The sequence below is a fragment of the Mastomys coucha genome, unplaced genomic scaffold (assembly GCF_008632895.1).
Source record: "Mastomys coucha isolate ucsf_1 unplaced genomic scaffold, UCSF_Mcou_1 pScaffold15, whole genome shotgun sequence".
NCBI lineage: Eukaryota > Metazoa > Chordata > Mammalia > Rodentia > Muridae > Mastomys > Mastomys coucha.
In genome coordinates this window covers 72335148-72360123 of record NW_022196897.1, presented here as the reverse complement: position 1 = coordinate 72360123, position 24976 = coordinate 72335148, and the positions used below count along the sequence as shown (strand labels likewise).

The 24976-nt window shown below is 34.7% G+C and overlaps 3 protein-coding genes across 3 annotated transcripts; all 3 read right to left on the bottom strand.

The window, feature by feature from the left end:
- Positions 1-4026: 4026 nt before the first annotated feature.
- On the bottom strand, positions 4027-4962 carry LOC116092075 (olfactory receptor 5M10). Its single transcript, XM_031373434.1, has one exon. It carries the CDS (start codon positions 4960-4962, stop codon positions 4027-4029), a length of 936 nt encoding a protein of 311 aa, XP_031229294.1.
- A 12146-nt stretch (positions 4963-17108) lies between these two features.
- LOC116092074 (olfactory receptor 5M10-like) lies at positions 17109-18056 on the bottom strand. The gene has a single exon (XM_031373433.1). The coding sequence runs from the start codon at positions 18054-18056 to the stop codon at positions 17109-17111; it is 948 nt and encodes a 315-aa protein (XP_031229293.1).
- A 3870-nt stretch (positions 18057-21926) lies between these two features.
- Positions 21927-22880, bottom strand: LOC116092073 (olfactory receptor 1020-like). Its single transcript, XM_031373432.1, has one exon. The coding sequence runs from the start codon at positions 22878-22880 to the stop codon at positions 21927-21929; it is 954 nt and encodes a 317-aa protein (XP_031229292.1).
- Between the last annotated feature and the right edge of the window lie 2096 nt (positions 22881-24976).

The following is a 24976-nucleotide window of genomic DNA, read 5'->3' as shown; positions in this document are numbered from 1 at the left end:
TTTCTCCTTTCCCAGTTTCCCCTCCAAAAAACAAAGAAACAAACAAAAACAACAAAAACAAACCCCTGTTGCCTCCCCCCTCCCCATGCCTGCCACCCCACCCTCTCCCACTTACTGGCCCTGGCATTCCCCTACACTGGGGCACAGAACCTTCACAGGGCCGAGGTCCTCTCCTCCTATTGATGATCAAATTGCAATCCTCTACTATACACATACTGCCAGAACAATCAGACCCCTCCATGTGCAGTCCTTGGTTGGTGGTTGAGACCCTGGGAGCTCTGAGAGTACTAGTTAGTTCATATTGTTGTTCGTCCTAAGGGGCTGCAAACCCCTCAGCTCCATAGGTCTTTTCTCTAACTCCTTCATTGAGGACTCTGTACTCAGTTCAATGGATGGCTGTGAGCCTCTACATCTGTATTAGTAAGGTACTGAAAGAGCCTCTCAGGAGATAGCTATATTTAGTCTGGCTTGCCCTTCCTTCAGTCTCTGCTCCATAGTTAATCTCTGCAACCCCTTCCGTGGGTATTTGGTTCCCCCTTTTAAGAAGGAATGAAATGTCTACCTTTTGGTCTTCCTTCTTCTTGAGTTCCTTGTGGTTTGTGGGTTGTTCTTCCTGTATTCCAAACTTCTGGGCTAATAACCACTTATCAGAGAGTGCATACCGTGTTTGTTCTTTTGTGATTGGGAGGTAAACGTCTTAATATTAAAAGCAACCCTAATTTATCGCAAGGCCAAGTCTTGCCCCCACAGATGCTTTTTCACCTCAGCTACTTTCGAGAGAACAAAATTGCTGGAGCTGGTCTCAGCTAATCAAAAATAAAAATAATTATACTTTCATTATTTCACTTTTGATGGTTAAAGTAAATGATGTGAAAACCAGTAACTATATTATTGTCACTCACAAATATTTTACATATAATTATTCATATTTTATCATATTTTAATAAAACTGCAGAGGTAGCATATGCCTAACACTCATGTTGTGCAATGAAGCAAATATTTCATATATAACTGTAAATAAAAATACTTATAAAGTCTAAAATTAGGTAAACCACTTGTATTAAGGAAGGTAAAATGTCTGAAAGTGAACTGGGTTTCCCTAAGACATAGACAATAACAAAATTTAAAAAATGACTGTCCAATACCAAATTGTCATTCCCAAAGCTATAAACTTACAAGCAATTATACAGATTTAGCAGACTGTATTTATGTATTTAAGAATGTGTGTGTGTGTGTGTGTGTGTGTGTGTGTGTGCGTGCATGTGTGTAACAATAAGAAAAAAAAGAACACGAATTTAAAAATAATCAAGGGGTGCATTTGTAGGAGACTTTCTAAAGAGGAATGGGAAGGGAAAAATGATGTACCTTATTATAATATCAAAACCACTAAAACCATTTTAAAATAAGTAGAATTATTATAATGTAAGTAAAGAATTAAGATGATGTAAGTTTTGTAATAATTATAATATATACACATCAAAAAGATCAGATTCTGGACATTGAATTTTTTTCAAAGCTGGAAATTAAAGCAACACTGAAAAGTTTGATAGAAGTAGAAATCTCCAGATTAGATACCTTAGGTCATAAAAATTAAGTAGGAGTAGGGAATCACATTAAAAAAAATGAATCTTTTGTCATTAATTTTCCTCTTCTGCTGACAACATGGATCACCTTTTCTTTTCTTTTCTTTCTTCCTTTCCTTCTTTCTTTCTTTCTTTCTTCCTTTCTTTCTTTCTTTCTTTCTTTCTTTCTTTATTTGGTTTTTTGAGAGAGAAGGTTTCTCTGTATAGCCCTGGCAGTCCTGGAACTCACTCTGTAGACCAGGTTGTCCTTGAACTCAGAAATTTGCCTGCCTGCTTCTGCCTCCCAAGTACTGGGATTAAAGGCATGTGCCACCACTGCAGGGTTTAGACCACCTTTTCTTAACTCCCATTGTATCATACTACTACTGATAAAGCATAAGTCACTTAAATATAAATATTTAATGTAATGACATTGTAGTGACCAAAATTCCCTCACTTTTCTGATAGTGTTGCATCTCAAAGAGAAATCTGACAGAACTTTAGGTTTATTCAGTGAACCAAGCCTCCAAAGTGGTCCAGCTTTACAAAAACTATAGATAATTTATTTTCTGCAAAAATCAGTTATACATTTTGCAGCAAAGATTCCTATAAAATCCCTGTATACACATTTAAAAAAAAAACAATAAAGACCCAATAGTTAAGGGAACTTAATGATTTGGTAAAATGTAAGTTTACCAAACAATAACCTGGTAGTCTAATCATGATTAAGTTAAAATGAATTAAGGGTATAACTTGCTACGTCATGTTTTCTGCTATTGAGTCAGTCACTGATTTCAGTTTTTAGTACTGTAACTTTATCTAAGAAGTAGGATTTCATTGCCTCTGGCTCTTCTATTTTATATACTTACCTAAGAATAATAACCAATGTTAAAGAGGCAATGAGTGTAAAAGGGAATCAAGAGCATGGCAGGGAAGGGGTTTGAAGAAAGAAAGGATATAAGTATATTTCCATTAAAAATAAAAAAAATCACAAAAATTAAAATTTCCCTGACTGTAAACCTGAAGCAGGTTGAGACTATATTCACTTCTGCACCATGTTTCAAACAAGGTATTCTTGGTATTCAGAAGTAATGGATAGACTGTATCGGTCCAAATTATCCAATTTTAACTGTAAGTCATTATATTCTGAAAAAAAAATATGCAGAGTATAAGGCTGACTGGAACTGATGAACATTTTTAACAATATATAAATGGATGTCATACAACTGAATATTTCAAAGCTTGGAGAAGATCCCCAGTATCACTAAATTGATAAGATGATTTTTGATACTGTTTTGAGAAAACTAACAGAAATCCTAGGATGATGATCCATATCTTTAATGTTTACCTGAACACTTAAATAATTATTTAGATATCAGACCAAGTTCTTTATCCAAGACATTGTATCAGAAATGATCTAATGTTTAAAATATTGTGGCATATGCTTTTAACAATATTATTCAAAATAAATGGACTGTAGGTTACACTGATTATAAATATATGATCATGTACACCTATACAGAGTCAAGATATTGAATGGAATCATTGAACACTAAGAGTAGTCTATTTTGAGTTTTTCTGCTAATGAATGCATTTCTCAATGTTAGAATTGAATATTTTACCAGATATTAAAATACTCACAGAAGAAAATATAGAGACAAAGTGTGGAATAGAGACTGAAGGAACGGCCATTCAGAGACTGCCCCACCTGGGGATCCATACCACATGCAGACATCAAACCAGACACTATTGTGAATTCCAAGAAAGACTTGATGACAGGAGCCTGATATAGCTGTCTCCTGAGAGGCTCTGCCAGAGCCTGACAAGTACAGAAGGCTAATCACGGGGTCCCCAGTGGAGGAATTAGAGAAAGGACTGAAAGGGTTGAAGGAGTTTGAAGTTGAAAGAACAGGAGTTGAAGGAGTTGAAGAACAATAATATTAACCAACCTGACCCCTTAGAGCTCCCAAGGTCTAAACCACCAACCAAGGAGTACACATGAAGAGACCCATGACTCTGGTCTCATATGTGGCAGAGGATGGTCTTGTCAGGTATCGATGGAAGGAGAGGCCCTTGGTCCTATGAAGACTGGATACCCCAGTGTAGGGGAATGCCAAGGTGGAGAGGTGGGAGTGGGTGGATGGGAAAATACCCTCATAGAAGCAGGGAATGGGAGGATCAGATAGGGTGTTTCTGGGGAAGGGGGGAATCCAGGAAAGGGGATAACTTTTGAAATGTAAATAAAGAAAATATTAGAAGAGATGAGAAACAAGAATAAAGAAAAGAAGTTAAAACTAAAAAATAAAATAAAATAAAATAAAATAAAATAAAATAAATGAGGAAAATTAGTTAACAGAAGGTCAGTTTGAAAATTGATACTATACAAAGGCAAATGTGTCCCTTAAAATGAATAAGCCAAAGAAGACACAGAGTGATTTTATCTAAAAAATGCATAAACTGAAGTTTACTGAAGGAACTTTCCTTTAATGACGTGTTTCATAGCATTGATGACATCTTTGTTCCTTAAGCTATAGATCAAGGGGTTCAACATTGGACTCAAAAAAGTGTAAAAAACTGCAATCACTTTTGACTCTTCTACAGACTTCTCTGATGGAGGTCTTAGGTACATGCAGAAAAGGGTTCCATAAAATATGGTGACTGTTGTCATGTGGGAACCACATGTAGAAAAGGCCTTATGCCTTCCCTCAGCTGAACGGATCCTCAATATAGCTACAAAAATGAAAAGATAAGATAGAAGAATGATAGCAAGGGAACTTGAAAGAGTGAAGCCAGCTACAACAAACATGGCCATCTTTTTGACATGAGTGTCAGAGCAGGCTAGCATGATCAGAGGGGGATCTGCACAGTAAAAGTGGTTGATTTCATGGGAGCCACAAAAAGACAGGTGGAAAGTGAGCAGAGTCTGAGACAGCCCATTCAGGAAGCCAAACACATATGGGAATGTGACTAGAGAGACACAAACATTCTTGGACATCCTGGTACTGTAATGCAGAGGGCTGCAAATAGCCACATAGCGGTCCAGTGCCATTGAAGCAAGGATATAAAACTCAGTGATCACCAAAGCAATGAAGAGGAGACACTGTGTGAAGCATCCAGCATAGGAGATGGTCTTCTGGTCTGAGATGAAACCATGCAGCATGTTTGGGGTAACATTGGAAGAGTAGCAAATGTCTACAAAGGAGAGGTGGCCAAGGAAGAAGTACATGGGTGTTTGCAGGTGGGAATTGGTCCTGATCAGCACAATCATGAACAAGTTTCCTGCCAGTGTGATGACAAAAATGACCAGAAACACCAAAAAGAGGATCCTCCCCAGCACTGGGCTGTCTGTGAGTCCCACCAAAATGAAGTCCATCATTACAGTATGGTTTAGGAAAGTCATTTTCGTACATGCTGCAAGATGAAAATAATGATAGATGTGAGCAATGCCTTCTCTTCTGTCTATTAATTCCACTCACTTTTTCACAGTTTTCTATTCATCTGCAGAAAAGTAACTCTTCTCAGTGTATAGCTCACCTTTCTGTGTTATTTTTAACCTTATGTTTTGTATTAGATCTTTCACTTTCTCTGTGCATAACATACACATGCATGCATGCACACACATACATATACATGCACACACTGATTCACTTCCTACATACTTTCTTCCTTTCATATATGTACAAACTTGTATTTTTACATGCATCTTTCTTTTGAAAGACCCTATTTTTGTTATATTTTCCAAGCTTTCTGAAAAAAATAAGTAAACCCAAAAGATGCAACTAAAAATCTATCATAAACACTGACGAGTGCTGTGTGTTGGGTTTTCCACTTCCTTCAGTAGTGATATCTCATTTCAGACACAAAATAAAAATAAATATTAACTTCTTATTTTCACCTACAAATTATAGATGTCTCATTTAACTTTAGATTTATAAAGCAAACTTAATTTATAAAATTTTCTTTTAATATATAACAAAGATTCAGATTCAAATGTTAAGTTGTCTTATTGACTGTTCACATATTCATTCATGTACACACACCTGTGATATTTTTTGGGCTGTCCCATTATAGGAGCTTATAACAGTAAGCAAACTCTGCCCATTCCTGAAATGCATATTATACTGTAGATATTAATCACAAACAAATTATACAAATGTAATGATCCATTTTTAGATGGTAGAAAACCCCTTCTTAGGAAGGCACCATTTCCACAGTGAGTAAGCAATGCAATTATCTTAAAGCAAGTATAGATTTTTGGTTTTATTTTTAGGTTACTAAATCCAACATGAAAATATGAGCTGAAGTCTGAATAGGTATTTGAACAATGTCCTCTCTGTCATTGTGTACACATTGGGGGTGAATATATAAAACCACATAGATTACTTTTCAGGCAATGCACACTCAGACAACAACATGTTTGTCCTTCAACTATATATTTGAAGAACGTGAATATGATATGAATTCTTTGGAGACACAGAAATATCAGCGTACGAACAGAACGGTCAAGGAAAATTCAGGAAATATATTTTGTATAGTGATAAAACTACAAACATTCAAGTTACATCTTTACTTACCAAATACAAAAAAAAAGTACCTGTGAATATCTTTATATCATATATGATATAAGCTTAATGGAAGGGTTTGTAATGTATTGATTCAAAATAGCCCCATGGGTTTCCAACAATAATTATAAGGATCCAATTAAAATAGTCTTTGATTCTCAGAGGCAGAACAGTAATTTGATGGCTTGAGGAAATGATTTTCCTTTGAGGCTGAAATCTCAAACTAATTTCTATGTACAAAGCTTGACATCATATGCATAAAAATCTCAGCATAGTTAGAAAAGTAGGCTGGCATCATTTTATACTTTTGGCTAAGATCGAGTGTACTATCTCTTCTTGCTAGGTGAATGAATACCTGTCATCTCCTCAATATGGAAAAAATATATTAAATGAATCTGGAGAATTATGATATGAAAAGGGAGATTATACCATCCAGTCCACATGTCAGTCTGATATTGCAGTACTACCTAAAATAATTCTGAAAAAGAACTAAAATTCAGTAATTTTTATATGATAGGCAAATGACATGTGAATCTTTTTTGTTATTACTGAGTATATTACATATACAACTTCTGTTTCTTCTTAGCAACCCAAAGTAAGATCATGGGGAAGAGGTTGTGTTGTATGAGAGATTTGAAAAAAAAATATTGAAAGAAGATGCTGCAAATCCATTAAACTAGAGTGAAAGAACTGATCAAATCTGGGGCATTTTATAAAGTAGGGATTCAGGATTAACACTGGAATTACTTGGACCTGTGGAGTTATTATTGTCAAGACACTAAGCAACAGAGATATATCTGAAAAACATAACTCACAAACTGAATGACTTACGGTTTGGTAATTGAAAAGCAAATATAATTACAGATTCAATAAGGTATTGCAGGATATTTGATCATTCTGTGAACCTCAAGATTGTGTTATTTACTGAAAAAAAAAAAAAACTACCCACCCTGTTTCTGGGTGTGTGATGACTTACCCTTACTCTACACCTTTAATCCCAATCAATGAAGCTAAAGTTCGTATATAGAAGGAAGCAACCATGTTTGAAAGTAATATTTCATTGAAAGGCAGACAAAGTGATGAATCAGAGAAAGATTTGAGAGAATAGGATCTGTCCAACTCTCATGAGAAGGGAGAGGAGGAAAGAGATGCTACCTAAGAGAGCCGTGCAGAGAGAGGAACAAAGGAAGGAAACAGTTTTTTTGGGAGAGTTTTACAGAGAGAGATTACAGACAGAGAACAAACTAGCTAGACATAGGTGAAGTCAGAAAAAGCCAGAGAATGAGAAGGGGCCCGAAGATTAGAACATATTAACAAAAATTAGTTTGACATCAATCAGAGTAATTCAGTGAGAAACTGAGAGAAACCAGATTGAATCAGTCATCTTGGAGAGGGGTTTTATGCCAGTACAGTTTAGTTGGGCCCCTAGCCAGTGCTCAGAAAGAACTACAAATGATGAACTTATTCAGCAGTAAGTCTTGAAGGCTGAAAACATTCTAGACCTAAATTAGATTGTGTGGGGCTAGAAGCTTCCAGGACTAAGCCTAGGTTACCTGAGGAAGGGAGACATCTTCCAGATAACAATTAGAATAAATAAATAAAAGATACATTTATAAGAAGGCTTGAAACTATTTGACATAGCATTTCTAAGTGGGTGAGGAAGAAGCTAAATGTTTTCATTTGCAGGTGTCTTTCATTGTGCATGTAAGACCAAGTTAGACCACTTAAATGTGTCAAAATATAGTGTGAAAATTACTTGAGAAACATCTTCAATATTCATAGGCATCCAAGTAATTTTGTGAAGTCAGCAATTGTTCTATATATAGCTATGTAAAAATAGCTACTTTTCTCATTGTAAAATTAGAGAATTCAGCACCTGCCAGGTGACTCCTTTTCCAACCTGAGTACAAAAATCTTTCTTGACTTTTATTACAAAATGAAACAAAATTAGTACAAAATACCATTGCTTAGTTAGATTCCAACACCCTACTGGAGATGGGGAGATTAGAGGCTACTGTTCCTAATGAAATATCTCCAAGGTTTGATATAATAAATGATGAGAATACCAAGAAATTGACATAGTACGATCACAGAGGAATTCTTACTTATATTCAATTTCCAGCTTCAAATGATTTCTGAACTATTACATTTCTTTTACATTTTAAATATTATTGGCTTTTGCGATCCCCCCTAACCAGAAATTCTCTATTACATCCCCCTCCTCCTGCTTCTATGAGGATATACTCCCACCCATCCACCCACTCGAGCCTCCCTGCCCTCACATTCCCCTACACTGGGGCACTGAGCCTTCCTAAGACCAAAGGCCTTTTCTCACATTGATGCCCAACAAGGCCATCCTCTGTTACATATATGGCTGGAGCCATGGGTCCTTCCATGTATTTTCCTTGGTTGGTGATTTAGACCCTGGGAGCTCTGGTTGTTTGATATTGTTGTTCTTCCTATGGGGTTGCAAACCCACTTCAGCTCCTTCAGTCCTTTCTCTAACTCCTCCATGGGAGACCCTTTCATCAATTCAAAGGTTGGCTACAACTACCCACCTCTGTATATGTCAGGCTCTGGAAAAGCCTCTCAGGAGACAGGTCCTGTCAGCATGTACTTCTTGGCATCTACAAAATTGTCTACATTTGGTGGCTGTATATGGGATAGATCCCAAGGTGGGACAGTCTCCGAATGGCCTTTCCTTCAGTCTCTGCTCCATAATTTGTCTCCATATTTCCTCCTGTGAGAATTTTGTTACCTCTTCTAAGAAAGACCGAATGACCCACACTTTGGTCTTCCTTCTCAAGCTTCATAAGGTTTGTGAATTGTATTTTGGGTATTCTGAGCTTCTGAGCAAATATCCACTTATCAGTAAGTGCATACCATGTGTGTTCTTTTGTGATTGAGTTACCTCTCTCAGGATGATATTCTCCAGATCCATTGTTTTGCCTAAGAATTTCATGAAGTCATAGTATTTAATAGCTGAGTAGTACTCCATTGAGTAAATGCACCACGTTTTCTGTATCCATTCCTCTGTTGAGGGACTTCTGGGTTCTTTCCAGATTCTGGCTATTATAAATAATGCTGCTATGAACATAGTAGAGCATGTGTTCTTGTTACATGTTGGAGCCTCTTCTGGATATATGCCTAGGAGTGGTATAGCTGATTCTTAACAGTCTCCTTAATTGATTAAGCAACTTCCTTCAAATTTTGATAATTTCTTTAACAACATACAGTAGTTCAGTGACTCAGATTTAAATTTATTTTCCTTAATAATAGACACAAAAGATAAATGAAATAACAGTAGCCCAAGTAAAAGAAAAAATAGCACAGCTTAGGTCTTCCGGTGGAGAAAAACTCCTAAACTACAAAATTTTTATTTTCCTGAAATTGCACTATAAATTTATTTCTATTTGAATACAAAATGACAAAAATAAATCATTTTTTTATTTTTGTCTGCACAAAATCAAAATTTGATTGAGCCACACTCCTCTTTGCTGTGCTCTTGCTTTCAACAGGAGCAGAGAGACTCCCTGTTTTGAGAGACCACACATAAGGTAGAAGTTTAGCCCACACAGACCAGAAGACCAGAGAGGAAACAGAAACCCATGAACATAATACCATTTACAAAAGAAAAACCCAGAATGTAGGACTTTACCTTTAAAAATCTTAACCAATATTTCTAGAGTCCAGCATGAGGGTTCAAGAAACAACAGCCATGGCATGAGAACTCGGCTATCCTCCTAGTCTAACACAATAGAAGCACAAGTAAAATGCCTTAAATCCAACTTTATGAAGATGATTGAGGTCCTTAAGCAGGAAACAAATAGATTCCTTATGGAAATTCAGGAAGACTCAAACAAACAATTGGAGAAAATTAATAAAACCCTAAAAGAAAGCCAAGAAAAAAAATAAGAGTTGAAGGAAACGAATAAAACTGTTCAAGACCTGAAAATGAAAATACAAGTAATAAAACACAAGCTGAAGGAATTCTAGAAATAAAAGGTATAGATGAGCAAACAGAAAGCACCAATGCAAGCATCACGAGCAGAGTAGAAGAGAAGGAAGAGAAAATCTCAGGTATTGAGGACACAATGGAAGAAATAGGTAGAAACATCAAAAAAATGTTAAATCTAAAATATTCCTAACACAAAACCTTCAGGAAATCTTTGACACTATGAAAGGCCCAAACTAAGAATAATAAGAATAGAAGAAGATTCCCAGCTCAAAGGACCAGAAAATATTTTCAACAAAATCATACAAAATTTTCTTAACCTAAAGAAAGAGATGGCCTCTGGACAATGGGGGTGCATGCCTTTAATCCCAGCACTCAGGAGCCAGAGGCAGGCAGATTTCTGAGTTCAGGGCTAACCTGGTCTACTGAATGAGTTCAGGATAGCCAGGGCTATACAGAGAAACCCTGTCTTGAAAAAAAAGAAGAAGAAGAAGAAGAAGGAGATGGCTATAAAAGTACAAGAAGTTTACCAAATAGCAAAAACCTAGGACCAAAATTTAGTATTCTTACCACATGATAATTAAAATATTAAATGTACAGAAAAGCAAAGGTATAAAAAGCTGCAATGGAAAAGGCCAAAAAACACATAAAGTTAGACCTGTGGACTCCCTCCCCCTTAGCCCAGAGAGTTCTGAAGGCGAAACTCTGTCACAGCCCCAGGACTGAGGATGCCACCTGTGGACTGAATGCCTGACTGCCATAGATCAAAGACTGCTGACAGCTATCTCACCTTTGTTGGATTTGTCTTTGAAGTTTCTTCCTCTGGTCTGTTGTTTATGTTAGATTTATGGTTTCTGTTTTGCCTTTATAGTTTCGATTCTGCCTCTTGTTATGTAAACCCAGTTTTCCCCTAGTAAAGACACACCTTGATAAAGCTACTTGGTGTCTTCCTTGTCTCTCTCTCTCACCGGCTTGTATTCACAGGTTCTCAACAAATCTCCAGTCTGAGAGCACCTACAGAGTGTGGGCCCACTGGCCGGTCCCCCACATAGACCTATCAGAATTATATCTGATTTGTCAACAAAGACTCTAAACGCCAGGAAGACCTGGGCAGATATCTTGCAGATCCTAAGAGACCACAGATGTCAGCCCAGAGTACTATAATCAGGAAAACTTTCAGATGGAGAAAATAAGATAGTCTATGATAGGAGGTAAATTTAAAAATCTATCTACAAATCCAGCCCTAAAGAAAAGTACTAAAAGAAAAACTCCTACCAAGAAGATTAACTATACTCATGAAACACAGGCAATGAATAATCTCACACCAACAAAACAAAAATAAGAAATACATACATGCATACACACACACACACACACACACACACACTACAACCAATACCAGCACCAACAAAATACCAGAAAATAACAATCATTGGTCATTGCTGTTTTCCGATATCTGTGAGCTCAATCCCCCAATAAAAAAAAACATGGGATAAATGCAAAAATGATCCATCCTTCTGCTGAACAGAAGAAATATATCTCAACATCAAAGATAAACATTACCTCAAAGTTAAGGGTTGGAAAAAATTTTCCAAAAATACATCCTAGGAATCAAGTTGGTATAGCCATTCTAAAATCTAACAAAATAGAATTCCAACCAAAATTAATAAAAACAGATAGGGAAAGATACTTCATAATCATCAATGAAAAAATCCACCAAAAAGACAGTTAAAATTTTAACATATATGCCTTAATTGCAAGGGCACCCACATTTGTAAAAGAAATATTACTAAACTTAAATCACACATAGAACCCTATAGGTTAATAGAAGGAGACCTCAGTACCTCACTGTCACTAATGGATAGGTCATCCAAGCAAAAACTAAACAGAAAAATAACAAAACTAATAGACATTGTGACTCAAATAAACCTAACAAGTATCTATGGAACATTTCACCCAAACACACCCAAAAGAAATATACTTTCTTAGCAGGTCACAGAACTTTCTCCAAGATTGACCTGGGTCACAAAGAAAGTCAAAAAACACCTGTAATCCTACCAGATCATCATGACCTAAGCTGAATTCCTGAAACAAGAGAACAGAAACAAGAGAAACCCTGCAACCTAATGGAGACTAAATAGCTCTCTACAGAATAACAATTGGATTAAGACAGAAATAAAGAATGAAAATCTTTCAAGAATTCAATGAAAATTAAGTCACAATATGTGATGCAATAAAAGTGGTGGCTAAGAGGAAAGTTCATAGCACTAACTGATTTCATAAAGAAATTATACAGATCTCATATGATCAAGATAGTAACACGCAGAAAAGACTCTTGAACAAAAGAAGCAAATATACCCAAGAGGAGTAAACAGCAGGAAATAATCAAACTAAGGGCTGAAATCAATAAAATAGAATAATGCAAAACATCAGTGACACAAAGTGTTGATGTTTTGGGAAGATCAACAAGAAAGACAAACCCTTATCCAAACTAACTAAGACATAGAGAGAGAATATCCAAATTAACAAGATAATAAATGAAAAGAAGGATATAACAACAGACACCAAGAATATCTGAAGAATCATGAGGTCATATTTCAAAAAACCTGTACACCACAAAATAGGAAAATTTAAAATAAATGGACATATTTTTATTTTAATTATTTTATTTACATTCCAGTCATTGGCTCCCTCCCAGTCTCCCCTTCCTCAGTTTTTCCTCCCATTCTTCCTCCACCTTGCTTCCAAGAGAGTGCTCTCCCCCACCAGAGCTTCCCCTTTTCTGAAGCCTCAAACCTCTATAGGATTAAGCACATCTCCCACTAAGGCCAGACCTGGCATAACTCTGCTACTTATGTGCTAGGGGCCTCAGACAGACCAAAGTATGTTCCTGTTGGCAACTAAGAATCTGGGAGCTCCCTTGGGTCTGGGTTAGTTGAGACTGATGGTTTTGAGTGTTGTGCAGGGTGATAGATACTAATCTATTTATACTTTTCTACATGCCAACATCCAGTTAGACCAGCAACATTTGCTGAAGACTGATTCTTTTTGCATAATTCTAGCTTCTTTTTCAAAACCAGATGTTCATAGGTGTGTGGGTTAATGTCTGTATCTTCAAATCAATTCCAGTAGTCCATCCCTCTGTTTTTATGCCAATACCATGCAGTTTTTAATTATAACAGTTCTGTAGTAGAGCTTCACATAAGGGATGGTGAGACCTCCAGAAGTTCTTTTATTATACAGAAATATTTTTGGCTATCCTGGGTTTTCTGTTTCTCCATATCAAGTTGAGTATTCTTCTTTCAAGGTCTGTAAAGAGTTGTTTCAGAACACCAATGGGGATTGCATTGAATATGCAGATTGCTTTTGGTAAGATAACAATTTTTACTATGTTAATCTTACTGATCCATGAGCATAGGAGATCTTTTCATCATCAGATGTCTTCTGCAGTTTTCTTCTTCAAGAGCTTGAATTCCTTGTCATACAGTTCTTTCATTTGTTTGGTTAGAGTTACCACAAGATATTTTATATTATATTATTTGTGGCTATTATGAAAGATGTTGTTTCCATGATTTCTTTCTCAGCCCATTTATCATTTATATATAGGAGGGTTAGTGATTTTTTTTTTTTTAGTTAATCTTGTAACCATCCAGTTCACTAAAGTTATTTGTTAGCTGCAAGAATTCCCTGGTCGAATTTTTATTTTTGCAGTCGTTTACGTATACTATTATGTCATCTAAAAACAGTGATACTTTGACTTCTTCTCCAATTTATGTCTCCATTATCTCCTTCAGTTTTCTTATTGCTTCACTTCAAGTACTATATTGACAAGATATGAAGAGAGTAGACAACCTTGTCTTGTTCCTGATTTTAGTACAATTGCTTTGAGTTTCTCTTGATTTAATTTGAGGTTAACTATTGACCTGTTGTAAATTGCTTTTACTATGCTTAGATATTTCCTTTGTATCTGCAATCTCTCCAAGCCTTTTATCATAAAAGTGTGCTAAATTTTGTCAAAGAATTGTTTTCATCATCTAATGAGATAATCATGTGATTTTTTTTTTTCCAGTTTGATTATATGGTGGGTTACATTGACAAATTTTGGTATGTTGAACCAGCCCTGCATCTCTGGGGCGAAGCCTACTTAATCATGGAGAATGCTTTTTTTTTTTTTTTAATGTGTTCTTGAATTTGATTTGTGAATATTGAATGGAGAATTTTTTGCATCAATGTTTAAAGGAGGAATTATTCTATAATTCTGTTTCTTTTTTGAGTTTTTGTTTGGTTTTGATATGGGGTGACTGTGGCCTCATAAAATAAATTTGGCAATATTTCTTCTGTTGCTATTTTTTGGAATAGTTTCAGGAGTATTGGAATAAACATTTCTTTGAAAGCCTGGTAAAATTCTGCTCTAAAAACATATGGGCCTGAGGGCTTGTTTGTTTGTTTGTTTTAGTTAGGAGATTTATAATAGCTGCTTCTATTTCCTTCGGGTTTACATGTCTATCTAAATTATTTATCTGTTCCTGATTTAACTTTGGTAAGTGGTATCTATTAAGAAATATGTCAGACTGGAAAGATGGCTCAGTGATTAAAAGCACTGACTGCTCTTCCAGAGGTCTTGCATTCAATTCCCAGCAACCACATGGTGGCTCACAACCAGCTGTGCTAGGATCCTATGCCCTCTTCTGGTGTGTCTTAAGACAGCTACAGTATACTCATATATATAAAATAAATAAATAATTCTTTTTAAAAATAAATCAAAGTAGATCAAAGACCTCAACATAAATCCAGATATGCTGAACCTGATAGAAATAAAGTGGGGAATAACCTTGAATGCAGTGGCACTGGAGACCATATCTTGAACAGAATATCAATACTGTAGACACTAAGATCAACAACTAATAAATGAGACCTCATGAAACTGAAAAGCTTCTGCAATACAAAAGACAAATCAATAGGACCAAAGCTGCAGCAGTACAGAACAGGAAAAGATTTTCACCAGCTCTACAGTTGACAGAGGGCTAAATTCTGAAATTTTTAAAAAATTCAACAAACTAGTCATCAACAAAACAAATAACCCAATCCTGATATGTACAGACAGTATTTCTCCCACCTTTAGGAAAGTCTGTAAATACAAGATAACAAGTTTGATGTGAGATAGAAAGTGGCCATTCCATACACTGCACCTTCATCAGCAGTGACAACCTTTTATATATTTTGTAGGAAAACATAGTTTATATAAAACTGTGATGATCAAAAACATTAAAATCATTCAAAATAGAGCCAATAAGAATGTTCAGGGATTGAAATATTTTCTGAAACTAATCATGGGGACCCAAAAGGTGACAGGAAATAATCAACTTCTATGAATTATCTTCTGACTTTTGCCTACCAGCTATGGCACACATGTAATTCCCTACACATGTAATTCTCTACACAAGGACACATTAATCAAAAGGAAATATTTTTTAAATATACAAAAATACTAATTCATAAATTCTGAATTCAAGAGTTTAGCCTAAATGAAAAAGGAAGATTTATACAAAGAGATCAAACCATATTTTGATCACAGATCAAATATTTTGTACACAGATATGTGGTTAAATGACTTGTATGAAGGTGAAAGGAAATGAAACATGCATTTTAATAAAAAAATATACATTAATTTTGATTCCTTGGGACTTCCCACATTTTAAATTTGTTATTCCAAACAATCTGTGTTTTTATACAGATCAAATGACAATTATTAAAATGATGAATTGATTTTTAATATACATATAGACATTCTATTCATGAAAATGAATGTTGATGTAGCATGAAATTTTAATGTTGCCTCATAAACTATATCAAAACATATGAACATGAATTTATTCATAGCTACTATAAAAGAGTACCATCTACCTCACTCATCATATTAAACATAAATTTCTTCTTCAACTCATCCTAACCACCTAGCTTTTTAAAGGAGTATGTAAGAATTTACATTAATAAAATACAATTTAAATAGTTTATTATAACCAAATTTTTACTTTGACATGAAACAGACAAATAATTCTATTTATAACATACAAATATATAAATGATAATGTAAAACCTCAGAAAAATATACCTCACTTATTTCTTTCAAACAAAAACCATCATGGACATCATAGCTACCTTTAAAGTTCCACTCCCAGAAGTAGATTCATGGTATTACCCTAGGTGACCAGCATCCTCAACATCCCATCCACCATTCTGATGTGTTGAGAACTTGTAAGTACCAAGACGAGGATAACCGGGAGAATCAGAAAATGAATGTGTTATTTTATGATTGAGGGACTTTGTTCAAGTAAATTAATTTTGGTACTAAAGGCTCTCTACACCATAAACAGATACAATGACTTATACATTATTCATTAACAATGTGTAAGTCAAAATGTAATACAAAATAAGAATTAAAAGATAGTTTGAGTAATGTTTCTTCTCTTGCTTTATGCCCTTTAACTGATAAATAAGTGATCAAAGCAATTTTTTTGAAACATTTTAAACCTTCAAACATAGCATCATTCATAGGATATGGTTTATTTCCATTAAGACATATTGGTTAGAAACTACATTTCATGTAAATTAGGACAATGTGTTTTTATGAAATCCTGAGCCAGGCAGTGGTAGCGTACACGTGCTTGGGAGGCAGAGGCAGGTGGATTTCTGAGTTCGAGGCCAGCCTGGTCTACACAGTTGAGTACCAGGATAGCCAAGACAACATGGAGAAACCCTGTCTTCAAAAATCAAAAAAAAACAAAAAACAAACAAACAAAAAAAGAAATCCTGAAAAGTAAATAAAGTATACTAGAGAATTATCTGAAAATTTTCTAATTTCAACATGTAATTTTAATAAAAGGTATAACTAAATGGTGTAAGCTACATGAGTAAAGTGGTTATTATGGGTATAAGCTGATACACATGTAGTAAGTTTGAAGCACTAACATTAACCTACAAAGATGCCATTTCATCAGAGACACCTACTAATACCACATAAACATTTTCCTAAACCAAAATTTTCTGACAGAAATTTCCCTTGATTACCTGTTTCATAGCATTGATAACGTCCTTATTCCTTAGGCTATAGATCAAAGGGTTCAGCAGTGGACTCAGAAAAGTGTAAAAAACTGCAATCACTTTGGATTCCTCAACTGACCTCTCTGATGGAGGCTTTAAATACATGCAGAAAAGGGTTCCATAAAATATAGTGACTGTTGTCAGGTGAGAACCACATGTAGAAAAGGCTTTTTGCCTGCCTTCTGCAGAACGGATCCTCAAGATGGCTGCAAAAATATACAAGTAGGAGAGAAGAATGATAGAGAGAGAACTTATGAGAGTGAACCCAGCAACAACAAACATGGCCATCTTTTTGACATGAGTGTCAGAGCAGGCTAGCATGATCAGAGGGGGATCTGCACAGTAAAAGTGGTTGATTTCATGGGAGCCACAAAAAGACAGGTGGAAAGTGAGCAGAGTCTGAGACAGCCCATTCAGGAAACCAAACACATATGAGAATGTGACTAGAGAGACACAAACATTCTTGGACATCCTGGTACTGTAATGCAGAGGGCTGCAAATAGCCACATAGCGATCCAGTGCCATTGAAGCAAGGATATAAAACTCAGTGATCACCAAAGCAATGAAGAGGAGACACTGCGTGAAGCATCCAGCATAGGAGATGGTCTTCTGGTCTGAGATGAAACCATGCAGCATGTTTGGGGTAACATTGGAAGAGTAGCAAATGTCTACAAAGGAGAGGTGGCCAAGGAAGAAGTACATGGGTGTTTGCAGGTGGGAATTGGTCCTGATAAGCACAATCATACACAGGTTTCCTGTCAGCGTTATAAGGTAAATGGCAAGAAACAGCACAAAGAGGATCCTCCCCAGCACTGGGCTGTCAGTGAGTCCCACAAGAATGAAATCCATCACTGCAGTGTTGTTTAAGGATGACATTCTCTTCACCTTGCAAGCTGAAAGCGACAATGTAAGCAGTGCCTTCTCATCAAAACTGTGTGTTTGTTACTGATTTCTTAATGTGTATTTGTTGATCTGAAGCCCAATTCCTTTTTCATCAATTGCTTCCAAATGTCTACCTAGAATGTATGTCCAACATGTATTTTTTGTGATGTCTCTGTTTTTTTCATTCATATCCTTTTTAATTATGCAAGCAGACAATAAAAAAAAGCACAACCAATTCTCACTGTGTTTCTTCTTATCACAAATGTATGCTTATTCATCATAGACAAATACTTTCACATACGTATTTGCACATATATACCTGTCTTCTTAGTAATATCCATGTACAATGAATTTCCATAATTTTTATCTACATAATAATAAATGGTCAAGAGCAACTGATAATATATTTTCCACAATGATAGACAACAATTTATATACAAACACACAAAAATATTTTAGATATCAAATAGAGAATTTAACCTACCTGCAAATACTGACCTACTGCACATCCTACGAAGTAGGAAGATTTAATTGTCAATAAGAGAACAAAAGTCTCTGAAGTTCTGAAGTTTTTCTTTTAATAAAGTATATTCTCAGTATTCCATGGCGTCAGTTGCTTGTGTTTTCAGCACTTGGGTTGTACAGAAGGAAGAGCAGCAATTCCTTGTCAGCCAGGGGATAATTAATCAATATAACAAAAACATGTTTCCAAAGTCCAAGCCACCACCACCAGTAACAACAATAAGCAATTATCACGAGAGTTGTTCTCTCTATGTTGGATGTTTATCAATATATTTACTTCTGTTTACTGAAAATTCCATTTTTGCCATTATTCAAAAATGTTAGATTACAGCAGTAATTACATTTCATTTTCTCACTAACTGTATCATGCAGAGCAAAAGAATAGACAAAATTTCATAAAGAAAATTATATAATACAGTAAGATGAAAATAAATTATGATTAAAAAATGCAAAGGTGGAAATGTTTGAGATGGGAAATGAAAATCTTCCTTAGAGGGAGTAATTGAACAGTCAAAAAGTTATTCAAGTGTCTAGAATAAGGCTCATCACTTCAGGGTGGAATTTATGTGTGTGTCTGTGTGTTTGTGTGTGTGAGTGTGTAAAATGCTCTTATATTCATTTATTTCTCAAAGATTCTTAAATATAGTATCAATACCAGTTTGATTTACCATCTAGGACTTCTATGCATATGTGACTTTGTGATAAAATTCCCCCAATACTAACTTTAAATATATTGTGTATTTCTTCCCATACATACAGCAGATAAGTCAGAGTTCACATATAATAATGGGCACTTTAGAATCATTAGGATATATCCACATATGAATAAAATGGTCAAGTGCAATTGACAATATATTTCTCCCAATGATAGATAACAATTTATATACAAACACACAAATATATTTTAGATATCAAATACAGAATTTAACCTACCTGCAAATACTGACTTATTGCACATCCTACGAGGACTATTTATAATGAATTTTCCTGATATAATTCCCTAAGTGTCTAAAGATACCTTTAAAGATCAATTTAAATATTCTTTGATTCTCAAGGGCATAATCTTAATTTGACGCTATGAAGAGTTGTATTCACCTATGAAGTCAAAATCTCTCCCTAACATATGTAATATATAAACAACCTCCTCCCCTCTTGCTCTCTCCTTCTCTCCCCCTCTCTTTCTTTCTCTCTCTGGGTATGTGTGTGAGCTGTTTTTATCTATTAATTTCAATAACAAAAGGCAAAAATATAGTTAGATGATGTTTTATATATTTAGTGAACTAGTAAGAGTCCACTTAGAGTCTCTCATTTTTCTTTGTACTCACTAGGGAGAAGTCATCCCATGGGATTGAGGGATAAGGTATGATAAATGACAGTTTTGAGGAAAGATTACTGAAAAGAGTAGGGTACAAATACAATCTTTTACTTGTTACCCATTTCTTCAAATTCATTGTATTCCATAATTTTTTGGTTTTTTTTCTAAATAATACTATTTATACAAAGTTCATGTAAAATAAATTTTTCTTTCTCATGGTCAAACAAATCAAATTACCCTTTCGATTTAGTAGTGATGAGAAAGCGAAAGCTAATCATTTTCAAATTATATTTCTTCTCTGAAAAAAATATAATATTGTTTACCACAAACATTTTAAATTAAATGGCAAAAAATAATTTTTAAGCATGTACAACACAGAAAATTATTTTTTATAAATAAATGGCAAGAATGTTATGATAGAAACCAAACATTTTCCAATTTGACTAAAAGTCTAGTTCACAAGACTGCTATTGTTAACTTTATCAATCACCCATAGCTGGTGAACATGTAAGCATGAGGTATAACCTGATACGACTACTCTGCTAAATGAATATACTGATAAGCTTTCCCCTAAGTTCTTATCTTTCTAGTTATAGATTAGTGCATCACTCCATCCTTATTTGAAAAGCTTCTTTTTTATTAGATAGAGATTAAACAGAGACTCTCAACTGGTCAACATGTGAGAATAAAAGACTGTGAAATGCTATTCCAAGTGGGTTGTCTACATCATACTCTCTCCCCTCAAGGCTTAGAGATCATTGGAGGAGAACTCAATGAAAGATTACAAGAGTCAGAGGTACTAGGCATATCCACTAAAATATGATTTACTGGACATAACAGGAGTGCTGCAGAAATGAATTCATAGTGGCTGTGGCTGTATCCACGACCTGCAAAACTTCAAGTCAGCTATATTTATTCCATGAATGACAAGAAATATCACAAAACTAAGACACTGTAGCTCTGGTTGGTTTTTAAATTATAGGAAAAAAGGATAATTGTGATTTTAATGTGGATTATGTCAAAGTAAAGGAATGAATGTATATAAACATGTGAGGAATAATTCATCTTCTTTGTTAAGAATGTCTATAATGATCTGAAAATGTATGTATTATTATGTCATTAATTTTTATGAAAGTAATGAAAGAAACCTGGGTTAAGTGAAAAAATTAGACATTAAGGGATATTAGGAGACTATGAAACATTGCCTGGATGCATAAATTGTTAAGAATACTCTATAACTTTATTTTCAGAGATATGATACTATCATGTAAATCATAGAGCATAACAGTATTTTTCTTCATGATCTGAAGTGGAAGATATATTGGAAAGAAGGATGGATAAGACATTTACTAGGTTTTAAATCTATGTAATATCTACTTCAATGTGGTATATTAATACAGATATTAGTTGTTACATTGTTCCAACATTGATTTTCTCCTACCCCAATAAACAACATAGTTTCCATATCATTCTACAAATTTTTATAAGAACTCTAAGACATTCTGGAAGAAATATAGATAAAACATTGAATTCTGGTTTTGACATGTTTCAAATAATTTTAAAAGATTCAAATATTTCCATATTATTGCTGCAGTTCACATTCTATAATAACATCTGGTGAAAGTGTTTGCATTACATATTTTATTCTTCATAGTAATATGAGAAAATGGAGTTGATATAGGTAATGGATGTCTGATAAACTAGTCAAATGTGCCTATCATGGTTGAAAGATTTATTTTTCATGTATTGCGTATTTGGGCAACTCAAGATTCACAATTATTTTTCACATAGGCATTGACTTTACAAAAAACAAATTTACCTTGGAAAGATAGTTCATTCTCTAAAACACTGAACATCATTTACCTAAAATACGTATTTATGGATTCAATAGGCATCTTATGACAATGAGGAGCTCAAGAAGTGTGTTTAGTGGTAACACATCATCTTGAACACAAAGAAACAACAAATCAGGTAGTATATTTAAAATCTATTATATCCTACAGAACAGAGAAATGGAAAACATAGCTTCATAGAATGTGTTTCTGCAAGATTTTTTTTACTGACTCTTTCACATCTTTATTTTTTAAACTGTAGATGAGAGGATTAAGCATGGGAATCACTACTGTATAAAACACAGAGACAATTTTGTCCTGCTCCATAGAGTAGCTAGTAGTAGGGCGCAAGTACATAAAGAGAATTGAACCAAAGAAGATGGTAACAGCCGTGAGGTGGGAGGCACAAGTGGAGAAGGCTTTGTGTCTTCCTTCTGCAGAAGGCATCTTCAATATGGCGATGAGGATGCACAGGTAAGAAATGAGAACAATCAGAACACAGATGAGAACAGTAAAACTGGAAAAGACCATGATCACAATGCCATTAATATGGATGTCAGAGCATGAGAGTTTGAGCAGGGGTGGGGTATCACAGTAGAAATGATTGATCTTATTAGAGCCACAAAAGGACAGTCTGAAAGTCATCCCTGTGTGGATGGCTGCATTGCCAAAGCCTGCTAGGAATGAAGTAGACACCAACATAAAACAAATTCTCCCAGACATGAGAACTGGGTATAACAGAGGACTCCAGATGGCTGCATAGCGGTCATAGGCCATCATGGCTAGCAGGAAGCATTCAGTTCCCAAGAAGGAGCCAAAGAAGAAGAATTGGGCAGCACAGCCATTGAACGAAATGCCCTTATCCTCAGCGACAAGGTTCAGCAGCATTTTAGGGGTGACTGTAGAAGAGGAAGAGGCGTCAACAAAAGAAAGACTGCTGAGAAAGAAGTACATAGGTGTGTGCAGACAGCGGTCAACCTTAATCAGTGCAATCATGCCCAAATTACCCACCAGGGTCATCAGGTAGATGACTAGAAACAATGCAAAGAGGCCACCTTGTAGGTCTGGATTGTCTGAGAGGCCCAAAAGGATAAATTCTGTCACTTCTGTGTCATTTTTATCTTGGATACCTTTTACCATTCTGACCATCTGTGCTGCAACATAAAAGAAGTTAGAGTATGTCATTTGCCTTGATGACTGTGTCATATGGGAATAAATATATATTTAAAACACACATTAATGTTAAATAGTGAAAAGTGAGATCAGTAAAAATTTTAATAATATGATAATATATATGAAGCCAAGAATATTGTTTGAATATTGTATGTCAGCTCCTAAGGACCTTGAGGCAAGTACTTTATTATCTACTGACTTCGATCACATTTTATATCATTTATCCAGTACTTACAGCATACCATTATTAGGTATTATGTCTATTATGACTATAATTAAGCATATATTTCTGGAGAAAAATAACATATTTTTAAACCACAGAGTATTCCTTCACAGTCCTAGTGGAATAATGAAAAACAATATAGTTATTTAAAAAAAAGAAATAATCAACAGCGAGAAAGGTAGAAATTTTCTTTAAATTAAATAATGAATTTGTGAAGTAGGGAATTTTTAGGAAGCCAAAGAAAAAATGAAGATAGCCTGATACAGTCAATATGTTTTTACTAACACCCTAAATTTAGAGAATTAACAATTGTAAAATATTAGTCTGTTTAATTCTTAAAATTTTTATTCCTTGAATATTGTAATAATAATAATAATAATAATAATAATAATAATAATAAGAAGAAGAAGAAGAAGAAGAAGAAGAAGAAGAAAAAGAAAAAGAAGGAGGAGAAGAAAAAGAAGAAGGTGAAGATTATTATATTAAATATAAATAAAAATAATAAATAATGATATAATAATAATAAAAATAACTCTTGATCCAAAAGAACTGGAAAAATTCTCATAGAAGTACAAGTCTATAATTGAGAATCACAGAACTATAACAGACCCTATCATAGGTTGAGGATGTTATTAAGTACTGAATATGTCCAAGACCTAAAATAAAACAGCTACATGTTATCTGCTTAGGGAATAATAAACTGTGTGAAGATAGGTATTAAACCTAAATAGGTTAACTTCATTTATATGTTATACAAAATGTATGTATCAAATTTTCACTCAGTACATTAGAATATGCAATTTTACAGTTTAATTTTCAATCAAAAACAAGTATATTATTATTATAAAAATATTATTATTTAATATTTTATTATTATTTATTTACTGAATAGTTGAAACACAAAACACCATAGATACTATAAAGATCTTTCTAGCAGTACATTGGGTTAATAGAACAATTTAATAATTTGAAATTTAAATAAAAAAAACCAGTCTACTCATGCAAATAGCAATGGGGAAGGATAAAGTACTAAAAGTAAAGGTAAAGCTCATCATTTCATTCTATTTATTAAAATTAAATGAGACAGGCCGGGCAGTGGTGGCGCACACCTTTAATCCTAGCACTTGGGAGGCAGAGGTAGGTGGATTTCTGAGTTCGAGGCCAGTCTGGTCTACAGAGTGAGTTCCAGGACAGCCAGGGCTACACAAAGAAACCCTGTCTCGAAAAAACAAACAAACAAACAAAAAAATTAAATGAGACATATGTTTCATTCTATTTATTAAAATTCAAATTTAGAAAGCAATAACACCAGTAGATTGTTTCAATTATAATCAAATAGTATAATATTAATAGTAAAAAACTGTACTAATGTAGCTATAAACATGTTTTAAAATATGAAACAAAGCACTTTATTCTGCATCACGCAAAGGAGATGGATAATTCCAAGATTAGAACATACTCTGCTCTATTCTACCTAGTTTCTATTAATATTATTATTATCATCATCATCAAGGTTTTAAGACCTAATATAACTTTCTATTTTCATTGAGGAGTATAATGCCTGCACCTGCAGTCCTCCATGAGTTTCCACATAAATCAGTGGTGAGAAGTAGCAGATGCTGTCCAAAGTCTGTGCTTGTTATCATCTTCTGGTGCTGAAGTCAAGGAAATATGGGGTATTTACTAGCCAGTGTTGCTTCCGAAGGCATAAGATATGTTCATGGTGCAACAAAATTTTCCATTCTTCAACACCATATTGTCCTATACGTATAGATCCCTGATACAGATGGATAGCCTGTTTTTTGGAGTGATAGTCACCTGTGAACCTCAATAATAACTCTGGAAGCAG